The following is a 13,733-nucleotide window of genomic DNA, read 5'->3' as shown; positions in this document are numbered from 1 at the left end:
CAGAGGCAAAGAAATGTAAGAATATATACAGACATTTAAAAAAATGCATTTAGCTTGGTACCCAGCTGTGTTATTTATAAAATATGTCTTTTTCTATGTCTTTGTATTTATTGATTCCATTAATTTTAAATTGTTCTCTAGTTCTGCAATGTTAATTCATTATATATCGCACATTGATTTACTACTGTGACTTGCCTAACTGGTACTACATGTGTAGTTATAGATTAATTAACACCTTTCTGACCAATCACATTCAATAATTCCACAGTGCCAAGATATAATATCAGTTACAGATTGTTTACACACTGGTAAAAAAATTGGCATAAATAACCTAACTACATACCTTAATGCCAAGGTTTCTGGAAAAAAAGAGGTTGGTTGGTGATATTTACATTGCATGTAGGTGAGCATTCAGTCCAGAGGTATCAGCTTATGAGTAAAGTTTCTACTGTACAGTGTCTAAACTTTGCTCACGTCCAAGAATGCAACCTTGTGGTGGATGTCTTCTACCTCGTCATCCTATTATCCCCCTTCTGACTTGGAGGAGAATGCAAATTTGTGCCTTTCCATCCATTGATGTCATTGGCTAGTATTATCAGAATCGGGTATGCTGTGAGGCCTATCCTCCTTTCCACGGGGGAACTCATTAGCAAAAAATATGCAGCCAAAAATATACAGTGAAACAGTGTCCATAAGCTTTTACCTGTAGACGGTATGTTGTCTAAATCTCTTTCAGAATAAGAAAAATAGCATTCAGTCCAGAAATTACAGTAAATAAGTTGATTTTTCTAACAGCAAACTGACTTAGGTAAATTGTTTTGGAACAATTATTAGTCATTGAACAAATTTGTTTAGCTGCATGAAGATGACGTGAGCATATTATGATTTTAAATCCAAATTTAGATTGCCTTTTTCACTAGCTTTATTCAGGTCACACGGCCTGGCAAGTTGAAGAACTGTTCCTTTGTTGGGTCCAAAGGAGTTAGTGAGAGCCCTGGTTTCCATCTCAGGGACAGTGTGGTCAGTGGGTCAAAGCCAATGAGGTGTTCTCCCTGAAAGAGGTCTGCTATTGGTGTTTCAGTTCCCACCTTATAAAAGGGGTCTGATGTTCTCATCATTCTTATCTGATGGTGGTGGACATTTGCATATGTGCTCCATGAGACCACCAATCCAACTGTAATACATTCGCTCAAAATTTACAGAATTTAGAAAACACACAGCTAGTAAAAGAAGAAAATGGAATCTGAAATTCCACATGGAACATACTATACATGTGGAATTGTGTTTCAGGCTGCATTTGACAGTGGTTTGGTTTTCGCCGTCCGAAACAGCTACTAGACATTTGAAAGTGTTGTAAGGCTGGTTATTTTGATCGGCGTCAACAGGTTTAATGTGCAAAGCCTTGGTTAAATAGCTTATGGACAACAAATGACACTTTATCCTTGCTTTTGTTTTTAGTATTTATATTTTAGGGGCCATTAAATTGGCTTTATTCACGGTGAAGATGTTACTGATGGCATTCATTTTGTGAAGTCTGCTGTGAACCACCACCTATCACCATATTCTGGCCTCTTGTCTTGCTTTCAGGTGGCCAACCTGCTCAGACTCTTTCAGATTCCCCAGATAAGCTACGCCTCCACCAGCGCTAAGCTCAGTGACAAGACACGTTATGACTACTTTGCTCGCACCGTGCCCCCGGACTTCTACCAGGCCAAAGCCATGGCAGAGATCCTCCGCTACTTCAACTGGACCTACGTGTCTACTGTGGCCTCGGAGGGTGATTACGGTGAGACGGGTATCGACGCTTTCCAGCAGGAAGCCCGAGCGCGCCAGATCTGCATCGCCACTTCCGCGAAGGTCAGCCGTTCCATGAGTCGCTGGAGCTACGACGCAGTCATACGTTCACTGCAGCAGAAGTCCAACGCCAAAGTAGTGATTCTGTTCACACGAAGCGAGGATGCACGTGAGCTTCTGGTGGCAGCTGCACGCATGAACGTTACCTTCATCTGGGTGGCCAGCGACGGGTGGGGTGCGCAGGAGAGCGTAGTGCGCGGCAGCGAGCTGGTAGCTGACGGGGCTTTCACCATTGAGCTGGCCTCCTACCCCGTGCGGGAGTTCTCTGACTACTTCACCAAGTTGCATCCATACAACAACACGCGCAACCCATGGTTCCGCGAGTTCTGGGAACACCGCTTCCAGTGCAGCCTGCAGGAGTTCAGCTGCAGTCAGCATTCCCTGCGCGACGGGAAATTCGAGGAAGAGTCCAAGATCATGTTCGTGCTGAACGCTGTCTATGCCATGGCGCACGCCCTGCACAACATGAGACAGGCCGTGTGCCCCAACTCCACCAAGGTTTGCGATGCTATGAAACCAGGCACCGGCAAGAGGTTCTATCGGGATTTCATCTTGAAAACAAAATTTGATGGTGAGTTTGCCACAAAACAGAACCTTTCAGAAACATATCTAACATCCAGATGTAATACAGAATTTACATACGTGTTTAATAAACGCCTATACAGATTAGGGTTTTGGTCAACTTGGAGCCTAACCTAAGAAGATTGTGGCATGAGGAAAGATGTTAGTTGATTGCAGGGCTCACAGCTTCACCTACATCTGTAAGTCTTGGAGAGATAAACTTAAGAAACCGCCTGCTTTGCTGGAAACCCTCGCAAACATAGGGAGACCATGCAAACGTCACACACATGGGGGCAAGAATCAAAGCTATAAAGCTGGCAGTTTGAGGCTACCACTGTTTGCAGTTTGAGGCTACCACTGAGGCACCACACCTATCCTATAACATCCTGTTACAGGATAGGAGTCATAAATATGAAGAATTATATCATAATTTGTGGTACATAGATCCTTCTAATGTAGGAGTCTTATGTCATTTAAAAACATCTAACAAGGGCAAAATTACAGCCTCTCAATTATATGTTGTAACACTATCACGAAAAAATCAGGAAAAATCATTGCACATTTACATTTGTCTATTACACATGTTTCCCTTTGTAACATAACTGCTGGAGTACAACTTTATATTAGTTTCAGAACATAATGAATGTTTAATTATTCCTGTCAGCAAAGTAGGCCAATTAACAACAGGCAAATGCATGCAATGAGTGTAAGATTGGATTTCCAATGTAGGTGTTTTGTTTGGTCTCAAAAAGATGTTGTGATGATTTAATTTGTAAGGATAAAGCAATCATTATCAGCTAAGAGCTCAGTAATGAATCCAGTCACACTTTGTCTTACATGCTACAGGCTATGCTGAGTATGTATTCAGTATGTATTCTCAAGAGCAGATTTCTACATCTGACAAAAAACTAGCTTTCTTGGGGAAAAAAGCCTGCAAGTTTTGCCTTAGTGCCTGTTTTTATGCTAAGCAGATTTATGCAGATATACTTAAATTCCGTGATTTCTTCTGTATGATGTATTACACAAAATTACAGCAATTACTTACGAGCAGATCATATGAAAAGGAAAAGCTTTAATCTTTAATGAAAGAGCAATAGCTTTGGCATTCCAATTCATGAGAAAATAACATGTTTGTCATATAGAGGGTGGTATGTGCCTCAGTCGGATTCTGTGCCAGAAGGTCATAAGTTCAAGAGTCAGCAGAGTGATGTCATCATTGGGCCTTTGAGCAAATCCCTTAACCCAGAAGCTCCAGAGAACCCTGCTTTCTCAAAATGTTTGTGGCTTTGGATGAAAGTGTGTGCTAAATAAATAAAGTATAAGCATACAGCTCTGGTAAAAATTAAGAGACCACTCTATATTATATTTTTTAATCTGCATTTTTAAATCATGATTTAATCCTGGTTCTGCTGGCAGAACACTACATGGTAGGTTGCTTCCAGGCTCAAAATTTCTAAGACAGCAGGACACAAGAACAAGGTGAAGCAGGAGACACTGGGAACAACCAAAAACCAGCCAGAAGGAGGGCAGAAATGACTTTCTAATGCCAGAGATGGCCGTCAGCTTATCCAACGTTGCCTCATGAATTGGAGGATGACATCAAGTGACCTTCAAAAAAAATGGGAAACATTAAGTGGTGGAAAGTGCACTGCTAGGACAGTCCATACCAGTCTCCCAGAAGCAGGACTAAAGTCTCTTACAGCAAGCAAGAAGTCCATCATTAATGAGAAACAGAGAAGAGCCAGGTTGGAGTTTACATGAAATGTATATTGTTCACAGAAGCTTACCCAGAAATTGAGAAATGAGTGAAACTAAAATTTTTGCTGTGGTCTCTTAATTTTTCTAGAGCTGTAGCTATGGTTGAAGTGCTTATATTACTGTTATGATTATACAACTTTTATGGTCTATGAAATGCACATTTAACCAAGCCAATTTTTGGATAATGCATTATGTACGGCACTGTGGAAAAATCTTAAGCAGTCGAAGGAAACATTTAAGGTTATTTATCTGGGTAGCAAGTGTATATTTGTTTTGCACAAAAAAACACAATTTAATATGGGAACATATGCAAATTAAGAGTAATACTATAAAAATGTGTTCTCCAAAAAGTTACACATGCCTAAAACTCTTGCACAGTACTGTATGTGTTAAAATTTAATGTCCAGTTGAAAATGATGCTATATCAGGAATTGATACAGAAAAAATAATGTTTTTTTGTTGTAGAAAATCCTGTGGATTCTCGTTTATTAATCGGTTAGATATCAGATTAAACTTAACAGATAAAATCACCAAACATTTTATGAAAAAAGAACAAAATTTCTGCATTAACAAGTAACCTGTCTTTTCCCCCATTTTGTCCGTAACATGTAATCAGCTTTGTTCCAAACATAATCAGTGTAAATACATTGTTGTCTTTTCCCCATCTAGCCCCATTTCGTCTAGCAGACACTGAGAACATAGTCCGCTTTGATGCATATGGAGACGGCCTTGGTCGCTACAACATATTCCATTACCACCAAGAGGACGGCAAGTATATCTACAAGAAGGTTGGGTACTGGGCACAAGTCCTGGCACTGAACACATCACTCATTCCCTGGGGAGAGCAGCTGCCTCCCACTTCCCAATGCAGCGACCCCTGCAGGAAGAATGAGATAAAAAGCATGCAGCCAGGGGACGTATGCTGCTGGATCTGCATTCCTTGTCAGCCATATCAGTGCCTGTTGGATGAATTTACCTGTAAGGACTGTCCCTTTGGACAGTGGCCCCTAGAGAACCTGACAGGGTGCTATGACCTGCCAGAGGAGTATATCCACTGGGAGGATGCCTGGGCCATTGGGCCTGTTACCATTGCCTGCCTGGGCATGCTCTGTACGCTTTTTGTGATTGGCCTGTTCATGAAGAACAATGACACTCCAGTGGTGAAAGCCAGTGGGCGGGAACTCTCTTACATCCTCCTGCTGGGCGTGTTGATGTGCTACAGCATGACCTTCATCTACATCGCCAAGCCATCCGCTGTCGTGTGCACGCTGCGCCGTCTTGGTCTGGGCACGTCATTTGCCGTGTGCTACTCTGCCCTGCTGACCAAGACCAACCGCATCGCGCGCATCTTCAACGGCGTGAAGGACGGCGCCCAACGGCCACGCTTCATCAGCCCTACCTCGCAGGTGGCCATCTGCATGGTGCTCATCTCCTGTCAGCTGGTGGTGGTGGTGGTCTGGTTGCTGGTAGAGACTCCTGGCGTGCGCAAAGAGGTGAGCCCAGAGCGGCGGGACATCGTCACCCTCAAGTGTAATAGCAAGGATTCCAGCATGCTGGTGTCTCTCACCTACAACTGCGTGCTCATCGTCCTCTGCACCGTCTACGCCTTCAAGACCAGGAAATGCCCTGAGAACTTCAACGAAGCCAAGTTCATCGGCTTCACGATGTACACCACCTGCATCATCTGGCTGGCCTTCCAGCCCATATTCTACGTGACTGCCAGCGACTACAGGGTGAGAGTCGTGACCATTAGTATATTATTTCAAGGATTAACTGGATCAAAGCATTTAGATACAATAAACCACCCGGTACAGACCTCAGCTAAAATTTCTCCATCAGAAATAAGTTTCCTAGAAGTGTGACCCCAAACTTTATTAGAACACCTGTAGATTCAGATGGCAGGTAAGGACCATTAATGAAAATGATTTTCCAAGTCTAGTAAAAGGATTAGACTGCATTTTATCACGATAAAAGACGAAACCTTCTATAGAGAGAGCAAATAGATTGCTCCAATAACTCCAATAACTGACAAAATCACATGATTACATGAGAGTAAATCAGGATATAAAACATGACTTATTAGGAACCAAGTCATATGATCAACATTGAAATCTGGTGCTTTATGATTAGTGGGAGACTTCCAGTTACAGTGGTGTAAGAGACAGACACGAAGGACAGGGACAAATTGGCAGACCACTTTTTATAATAATTCATTTTCTTGCATCACCTATTTTATCTTCTAGATGGTTTACCTTTACTCATGTTCGTTATAAAATACCTGACCCCAAGTCCAAATCGACAATAGAACAGACTATCCTGCACAGAGCCCACATAAGTAATAAGCTAGCAGCAATGGCCAAAGCTAATACTAGTGAACTTTTTATGGCCTCACTGGTCACTGAGCTTACAGTGAGCTAGTGTTAACGAGGACATGGCTACTCTGATCCAAAATGCACTAGGTCTGATTTCAGTATCTGTCAAGGCAGTCCGTGAAACTGACAACACGCTCGGAAACCAATTTCCCACCTTCACCCTCCAATAACTAACAAAATCACATGATTACATTAGAGTAAATCAGGATATAAGTGACTTATTAGGAACCAAGTCATATGATCAACATTGAAATCTGGTGGTTTATGATAAACAATTATTACTGAACCGTTATTGGAATTTAAAATTATGTATTGCCAAAAGAAGTTACTAAATCTCAATTAACTCTGAAAATAATTGGTATGATTTTCTTTTTTGAGTGCACAAAGGGATACATAGTCATTGTATGTGCAGAAACATAATCCTAAATCGTCATTAATTAACTATTGTGTAATGTTGGCATCTTAAAATTAACAGCACATATTAAAACACTTGCTGATGGGGAGGGGGTGGGGGTCCACAAAAATTTCACACCTAGGATTTATCTCAGAATCCCAGTGGAAAGTGACTCTTCAACAGAGATCTGTGACAGCGAGTGTGAATCACAGTGTATTACAGGGAGCTCAAAAGGTGTTCTGATATCTGCATGACAATCACGAGCTTTTTGGCAGGAAACACATACCTCACAAGTTATACATTTATTTTCAGCCCCAGCATTTTTAGTATCTTTAGTAATGTTTATTTAAAAAAATCTATTCTATATATTGTTTACGTAGAAAGGATTTAGTACCTAGTTTTATGCAGGCTACATCAAGGTAAATCGCCATTGGAAAAGCAAGTCATTTAATAAATACACTGGCTATGGACTAGCATAAATGCACAAATCGTAAATGCAATTGCATGCTAAATTATGCTCAAAGAAATATCTCAAAGAGCACCTTCCAGGCAAATTATGACCTATCATGTTTGTTTGCTTAATCACAGCACTAAAGGATGAAAAAATGAAAGCTCTGAATTAAATACCACTTCACTTTTACATGTTATATAACTCCACAACCTTATATCATGGCAGCATTTTTGCTGTGCATTCATTTACATTATTTAGAGATAGCTATCGATCGTTTACATGAAATTGCTATGCTTGCTTTGGTGACCAGAATAGCTGGTCACAAATGACAGCATACATTGAGTTTCATAGAAAATAAATGATGACCTTCACACAACTGTGGTAAGTGATTCAGTGATTAATTGACTAAGAGGGAGGTTTATCTGAAGCACAGATATAGTGAAATACAGATAATGATTTTTTTATAATGATACAATATTGGGCTGCTGTGTAGTGTTGTGATACTGCCGTATATTTAAATAATGACGCCAGGATCCTCATACTTTGTAGGGTTAGGTTTATACTTAAAATTTACAATTTTCCCTTGTGATCCTGTCCTGGATGAGCAGTAAAATGATGGATGGAAATATATTGTGTTTCCTTTAATGGACAGCATACAGCTTTTCAGCTCATGCTCCACATCATCCAGTTAGAAATGCAAATTTTAAGGTCCACCTACAGATATTATTTCTGTGTTTGTGAGGATCTCTGTGTGAAGCCATTGTTTAGATTCTCTCTCGGTTGTACAATGATATAGAGGGTGCATTATTAAAATGCACTTGCTTTTGTGGTTTCTTCACAGATTCAAGCTGTTATACAGTTTCTCGCATTGCGGCTTATTCGCAGATTTTCTCATGCCTGTTTCTTTTGCTGCGGAATGCAAATCAGTTCCTGATATGCGAGATTGTTTAGAGGAAGAAAACATGATTGTTTTGCTGCATGAGGGAACCAGGGATTAATTCAGTTTCTTAAACTAAATCCACATACATAAAAGGGTTAAGAACTGAATTGTCATTCAATGCATAAGAAAAAAAAGAGAAAGCCTATTATAGTGTATTTTCTGAATGTTAGTTTACATGGCATATGGAAATATATATGCTAGATTATCACTTCACTGTTGGGGCATGGTGGTGCAGTGGTTGGTGCAGTGCTTAGCACTGTCGCTGTGGACCTCTGGGACCTGGATTCAAGTCTCCACCAGGGTTCCATGTATGTGGAGTTTGCATGTTTTCCCAATGTTGTCATGGAGTTTCATCCAGATACTTCAGTTTCCTGCTGCAGTCCAAAATCATGCTGAGGTTAATTGGAGTTACCAAATTGCCCATAGGTGTGCATGTGTGAGTGAGCCCTGCCATGGGTTGGTGCCCCATCCTGGATTGTTCCCTGCCTTGTGCCCATAGTCTCTAGACCACCCACAACCCTGAACGGGACAAGTGGTTTCAGAAGATAGATGGATATTACTTCATTGTATCTAGGTTCCATCTAAGAACAGGAGTGGCATGACCATAAGCTTTATATCTAAGTTATAGGAGAAAATTTAAAATATAAATTAAATAATTAGAGATAGATAATTATAGATAGAACATAAAATAAAACTTAAGTTGTCTGTCCACTATAAAGGCCCAGAATGCCCTTGTTCTTTTTCAGTGAGAACATTGGTTCTGAAACATGTATTTCACTTTTGGGAATAAAGCAAAAGAAGTATTAGAAATATTAAAAGGCTCCTGTTCTACATTTCCGAGGTACCCCAGAAAATTGTCCTTCAACCTAAAAGATATTATTTAATTCATTTTGACCTGATTAGTCAAGGGTCATAAAGATGGACAGAATATATATACAAGAGCATCATCAAATATAAAAAGGATGATCTTTGTTTTTTTATGCTTTGGGGGACTCAAAGACATTGAAGTGCCCATCTGTTTTGCCTTTTTTGTGCTCTCAGCTAGCTTTTTTTCCACAGTGGTCTCCCCTTCATAGTCATTGAGTTCTATTCTGTTTTGATTGACATGTCCTTGCAAAGTCAATTAAATTTCCTCAGGCTCCTATTGGTGCAGACCTGTTACAAACCCAGACTGAACCTCCTGTGAACCAGTGATGAGCCATGCCAAGACTGGGCCAATTATCACCATGGAATAAAGTTCAAAAGAAGGATTTTCCAGCTGAAGAGCTTCAACAGGCCTGTAAAAAGTCAACATAAAACACAGATTATTCCCTTTGTCTTTCTGAACCTTGTCTTAGCGTTTCCTTTTCAGTATGAAGCTTACAGTTTTATCTGGTGTGCATGCATTTCATATAGCTCAAAATATTATGCTGGAAGCCCAAAATAATATTACATTAGAGGCATTACAATGCTGATCTGAGTTAAAGTACAAGTTCACACACTGAAGACATATATAGATACAAAGCATTCTGCTTAAGTAATGGCTTTAATGGACTGGCATCCCATACTGGGTGTTTCTCTGTTGTCTGCCCTGTGGGGCCTGGGATAGGCTCAGTCTCCCCCAGCAACCCAGTACTAGATAAATGGGTGAAAGATGGATATATGGGAAAAAAAAGCAGAGAGGAGTTAAAATACACAGCATGAATCTCAATCTCCTTCAGAATAAGGGCTGCACAATTTAATTATGTTTTGAGCCTTGTGAATTAAACTGAATTTAAAAAACAACACTGGTGACATTGTGTACAGGAAATAGCAGCATTTTCTTTTGTTTTGTTAAGAAGCAGCCGTAGTGCTGAATCCCTTATATTGACTAACATTCAGGTCAGACCCAAGACTTCCTGGTCTGGTTTGCATGCTCACAAACAATCTTTGTGGTGATTTCAGGAAATATCAATCATACAGCAAAAATGGAAGCCAAGCAACAAAAAAAATCCAAAACACCAAAAGTGATAGTATTAGTCTGTTAATCATGAGCATTCAGTTCTGACCATAATGATAAACGTGGTAGCAAATTAATGCTTTCCTTCTGATGCCTGGCAGTTTAATTATAGAAGTGCTGTGGTTCCGGCCTGCTTCCAAAGAATTGTAGAAGCTGTAGATATGTGGCAAGTGTGAGGAATTATGAAATACTTGGGAGGAGACTTTCTCTCTCTATTTCCTCTTCTGTTTTGCGGGGGGATTTATGCTGAAATGTATGATGGAAAGGAATAAAAAATTATTCAATCTTTACTTCAGCAGAAAATAGTGCAGAGACAGTCTGCCTGTGGCTTCGTTTTTATTCCTATTATATTATAAACAATCTCTCTGTATTTTTTTTATTGGCTCACAAACGCAGTCCAGTCAGAAAACGGAAAATTATACAGTCTAATTCTTAAGTGTATTCCTAATCAGCCTCAAACGCTTGAAAATCCCCTTTCATCTTCCAAATCTTTATTAATTTACTTAGTGTTATTTTTGCTATTATATGCTCTCATGATGTGAGTTTCCCTGCTTCTCTTGTGTCAGCAGTTATCAACTGTTGTCCCTGACTAAACATCTGGAGACTAAGAAAGGTAAAATATCTCTAATGGGCTGAAGGAACCCTGTGATGCCTACAGTGAGCATGGATTAGTAGGCAACTCACAGACATGCAAACACAACCCTCTAAAACAATCCTTCTTTTTCAGTCTGTTCTTATGTATTCCCCTCATTGCTGCACTTACCTGGGTCACTAGCCTGGATGCTGCAGTATACATTTAGAAAGATTTGAATCTTTTATAGAGATTTGTTGTTGAAATTTGATTAGAAAACATTCATCTCTAAGTACCAGCCAGTTTATCATGATAGGGGGAAAAATCCACCTTCATCATTGCTCACTTTTTAGGTATCCAAATAAAGTCATAATATGTGACCAAAATCATGATGTTTTAAAACAGTGGCTTAGATTTATGTACGAGAGAAGGAGATGCAGTTGGTAGAATGTGCAGCACACAGAACACAAAAGAAGACACAGATTCAAACAGCCATTATAAAAGATGGATAACTGGAACTGATCACCTAGAAATAATAAATACATTAACACATATAATTTTATATAGTGAATCTCTATTACATCTGATAGATCAGAAGGTATAAATGTTTTTTAACAACCTGATTCTGATTCTTAGCTAGATAATTTTTTTCTGGACAAAAAATACCAAAGCAATAAAAACTGCATAATACAGCTGCCTAAGGAAAGTAAAAATGGACATAAATTCACTGCTGCAGTGGCAGTGACAAGATGGTATTAGGGATGGGTCAGTGCTCGGGTCACTTAGACCTCCTTCCAAGTTGCCTTTTTCACTCTGGTCATATTTCATTAACAAAATGAAAAGTAGGACAGGTGGGTCACTAAGGGGAAAGGAAATGCCACCTAGCCAAGCTCTCCAAGAACAAGCTGATCCGTGACCTGCACGCGTATTTATTTCCTAGCTCTAGAGGTGCATCCCCGGCTGCAACAGAGGTTTGGCCTGTTTGTTTAGTCCCACTCTCTTTCCTTTCTTTATCTGTCTGCAGGTTCAGACGACCACCATGTGCATCTCCGTTAGCCTGAGCGGCTCTGTGGTGCTCGGCTGCCTCTTCGCTCCCAAAATCCACATCATCTTGTTCCAGCCTCAGAAAAATGTGACCACACTGAGAGTCACCACCACTCGCTTCAGTGCCAGCGGCACGGGCCACGGATCCGGCTATTCTCATGGTATCTAACATTACCATTCCGTGTCATTTATGTTGTTCTCACATCTTAAGGTACGACCGGTGAACAGATACACTAATTAAACACATTAAACTCGCTATGGTGATACCGACACAAAGTGAATATCGGAAAAGGATTTTTACTGAAGGTTAATAGCAAAGTTAAAGTAGAAATGCAGAACTGTTAACTAGAAAGTCTATGCATAACCAACATAGAATTGTTTACAGTAATAGTTATTTACCTAGTGATTTTTTAAATTGTTTTTCAGTTTTGCTCAATGGGATTACACCCATTTTGAATCACGTATTTTTATTTACATATAAACATACTAAACAGCTTTTAAAGGAAGAGCATATTAAATTCCCTCTCTTTAACTACATGGAAAATTTAGCATTTAAGACAGGGGTGGGGAACCTCTTCCATGGAGGGCCGGTGTGGGTGCGGGTCTTTGAGATGACCTCTCAATCAGCCAATAATAAAGCAGTGGTTCTCAACTCCAGTCCTGGGGACCCACTGTCAAAAACCTGCACCGGCTCTCCATGGACCAGGTTCCCCAACCCTGATTTAAGACCTTCATCTTTTCAATGCACTTTCCAATGCTGCTCTTTTTCCATGTCCCAGCTTCAGCTTCCAACTACGTGCCAACTGTGTGTAATGGTCGAGAGGTGGTAGACTCCAAGACGTCCTCCTTGTAAAGAAAAACAGCTAAACATCGTTCGGATGGCTCTACATGGCATATAGCCCCCTGAATAGCTGATGGAAGTCTGGGCCTCTTTTCAGAGCTCTCTTATGCCAGCAAAGTACATTTTTCTAGTCAAAGCTTGAAAGCACATAACTTTAAACTGAGAAATCAGTAAAACATCTCAATTTTGGTAGGAAGAAAACAAATAAGCTAAATCAGAAATTTATATTTAAAAAAATAACAATATACTGCACTGCAGTTTTTTTTGTCCCATACTAAACATTTTAGGAGCACTGGTTCTGTGATTTCCAAATAATTTATATATGGAGCATTGATGAATTGAATACGGTGTAAGAAACCTTAATGAACATGGGCAGATGATGCAAATATCTGTGTATCCTATAAATACTGTCTCCAAGTTCTGTTTATTACCTTATTGCTAGTATTATAATGAAATCATAAGATGAGAAAAATACCATTCAGTATACCCCTTCATTTTTACAAAAGTAACATTTTATTTGACATGCAGTAAATGATAGTAAGTTTGTTCAATGTAGACTAATATAAGAACAATGTTTTTAACGTTAGATTTTGGTGAACCAGTTTGTGTTTTCTTGTAATTTATGTAAATAAAATGTGTTTTTTATTATTAAAAATGTGATGCTATAACCTATATTTGATCTCAGTCACTGTATAACACAATAGGCAAGAAATATGGTTTCAGGTGTGATGCACATTTTTTCCCTTATGGATAATACTAAATAATAGTAGGTTTGGTTAATTCTTTGATCAAGCTTCACATCTGAGGGCTGGATATATTACAATTAATGAAATTTCCCACAGTGTACAGCATTACATTAGAATTCTTCTATGTGGAAGGTCAATCTGTTAGAATCAAAGCATAATTACTTGTAAAGAGAAATGATTGGCTTCCTGAATCCTGCTAAGTATCCTATAAAGAGAATACCTC

The 13,733-nt window shown here is 39.6% G+C and overlaps 1 protein-coding gene across 2 annotated transcripts in view; it reads left to right on the top strand.

Annotated features, from left to right (window-relative positions):
• Positions 1-13,436, top strand: part of LOC111840558 (metabotropic glutamate receptor 2-like) — a 33,838-nt gene extending 20,402 nt beyond the window's left edge. Inside the window, exons 3-6 of one of the 2 annotated variants that reach the window (XM_023805517.2) lie at positions 1,588-2,425; positions 4,843-5,906; positions 11,904-12,084; positions 12,703-13,436. In XM_023805517.2, the coding sequence (XP_023661285.2) occupies positions 1,588-2,425; positions 4,843-5,906; positions 11,904-12,084; positions 12,703-12,776 (2,157 nt within the window). In that variant the 3' untranslated portion in view covers positions 12,777-13,436. Of the gene's footprint in view, positions 1-1,587; positions 2,426-4,842; positions 5,907-11,903; positions 12,135-12,702 lie in introns of both variants that reach the window. The other variant, XM_023805519.2, reaches the window with a different exon arrangement.
• Positions 13,437-13,733: the final 297 nt, after the last annotated feature.

The sequence above is a fragment of the Paramormyrops kingsleyae genome, chromosome 6 (genome assembly GCF_048594095.1).
Source record: "Paramormyrops kingsleyae isolate MSU_618 chromosome 6, PKINGS_0.4, whole genome shotgun sequence".
In the NCBI taxonomy this organism is placed as follows: domain Eukaryota; kingdom Metazoa; phylum Chordata; class Actinopteri; order Osteoglossiformes; family Mormyridae; genus Paramormyrops; species Paramormyrops kingsleyae.
The sequence above is the reverse complement of the archived record's forward strand: the minus strand, read 5'-3'. Positions and strand labels throughout refer to the sequence as shown.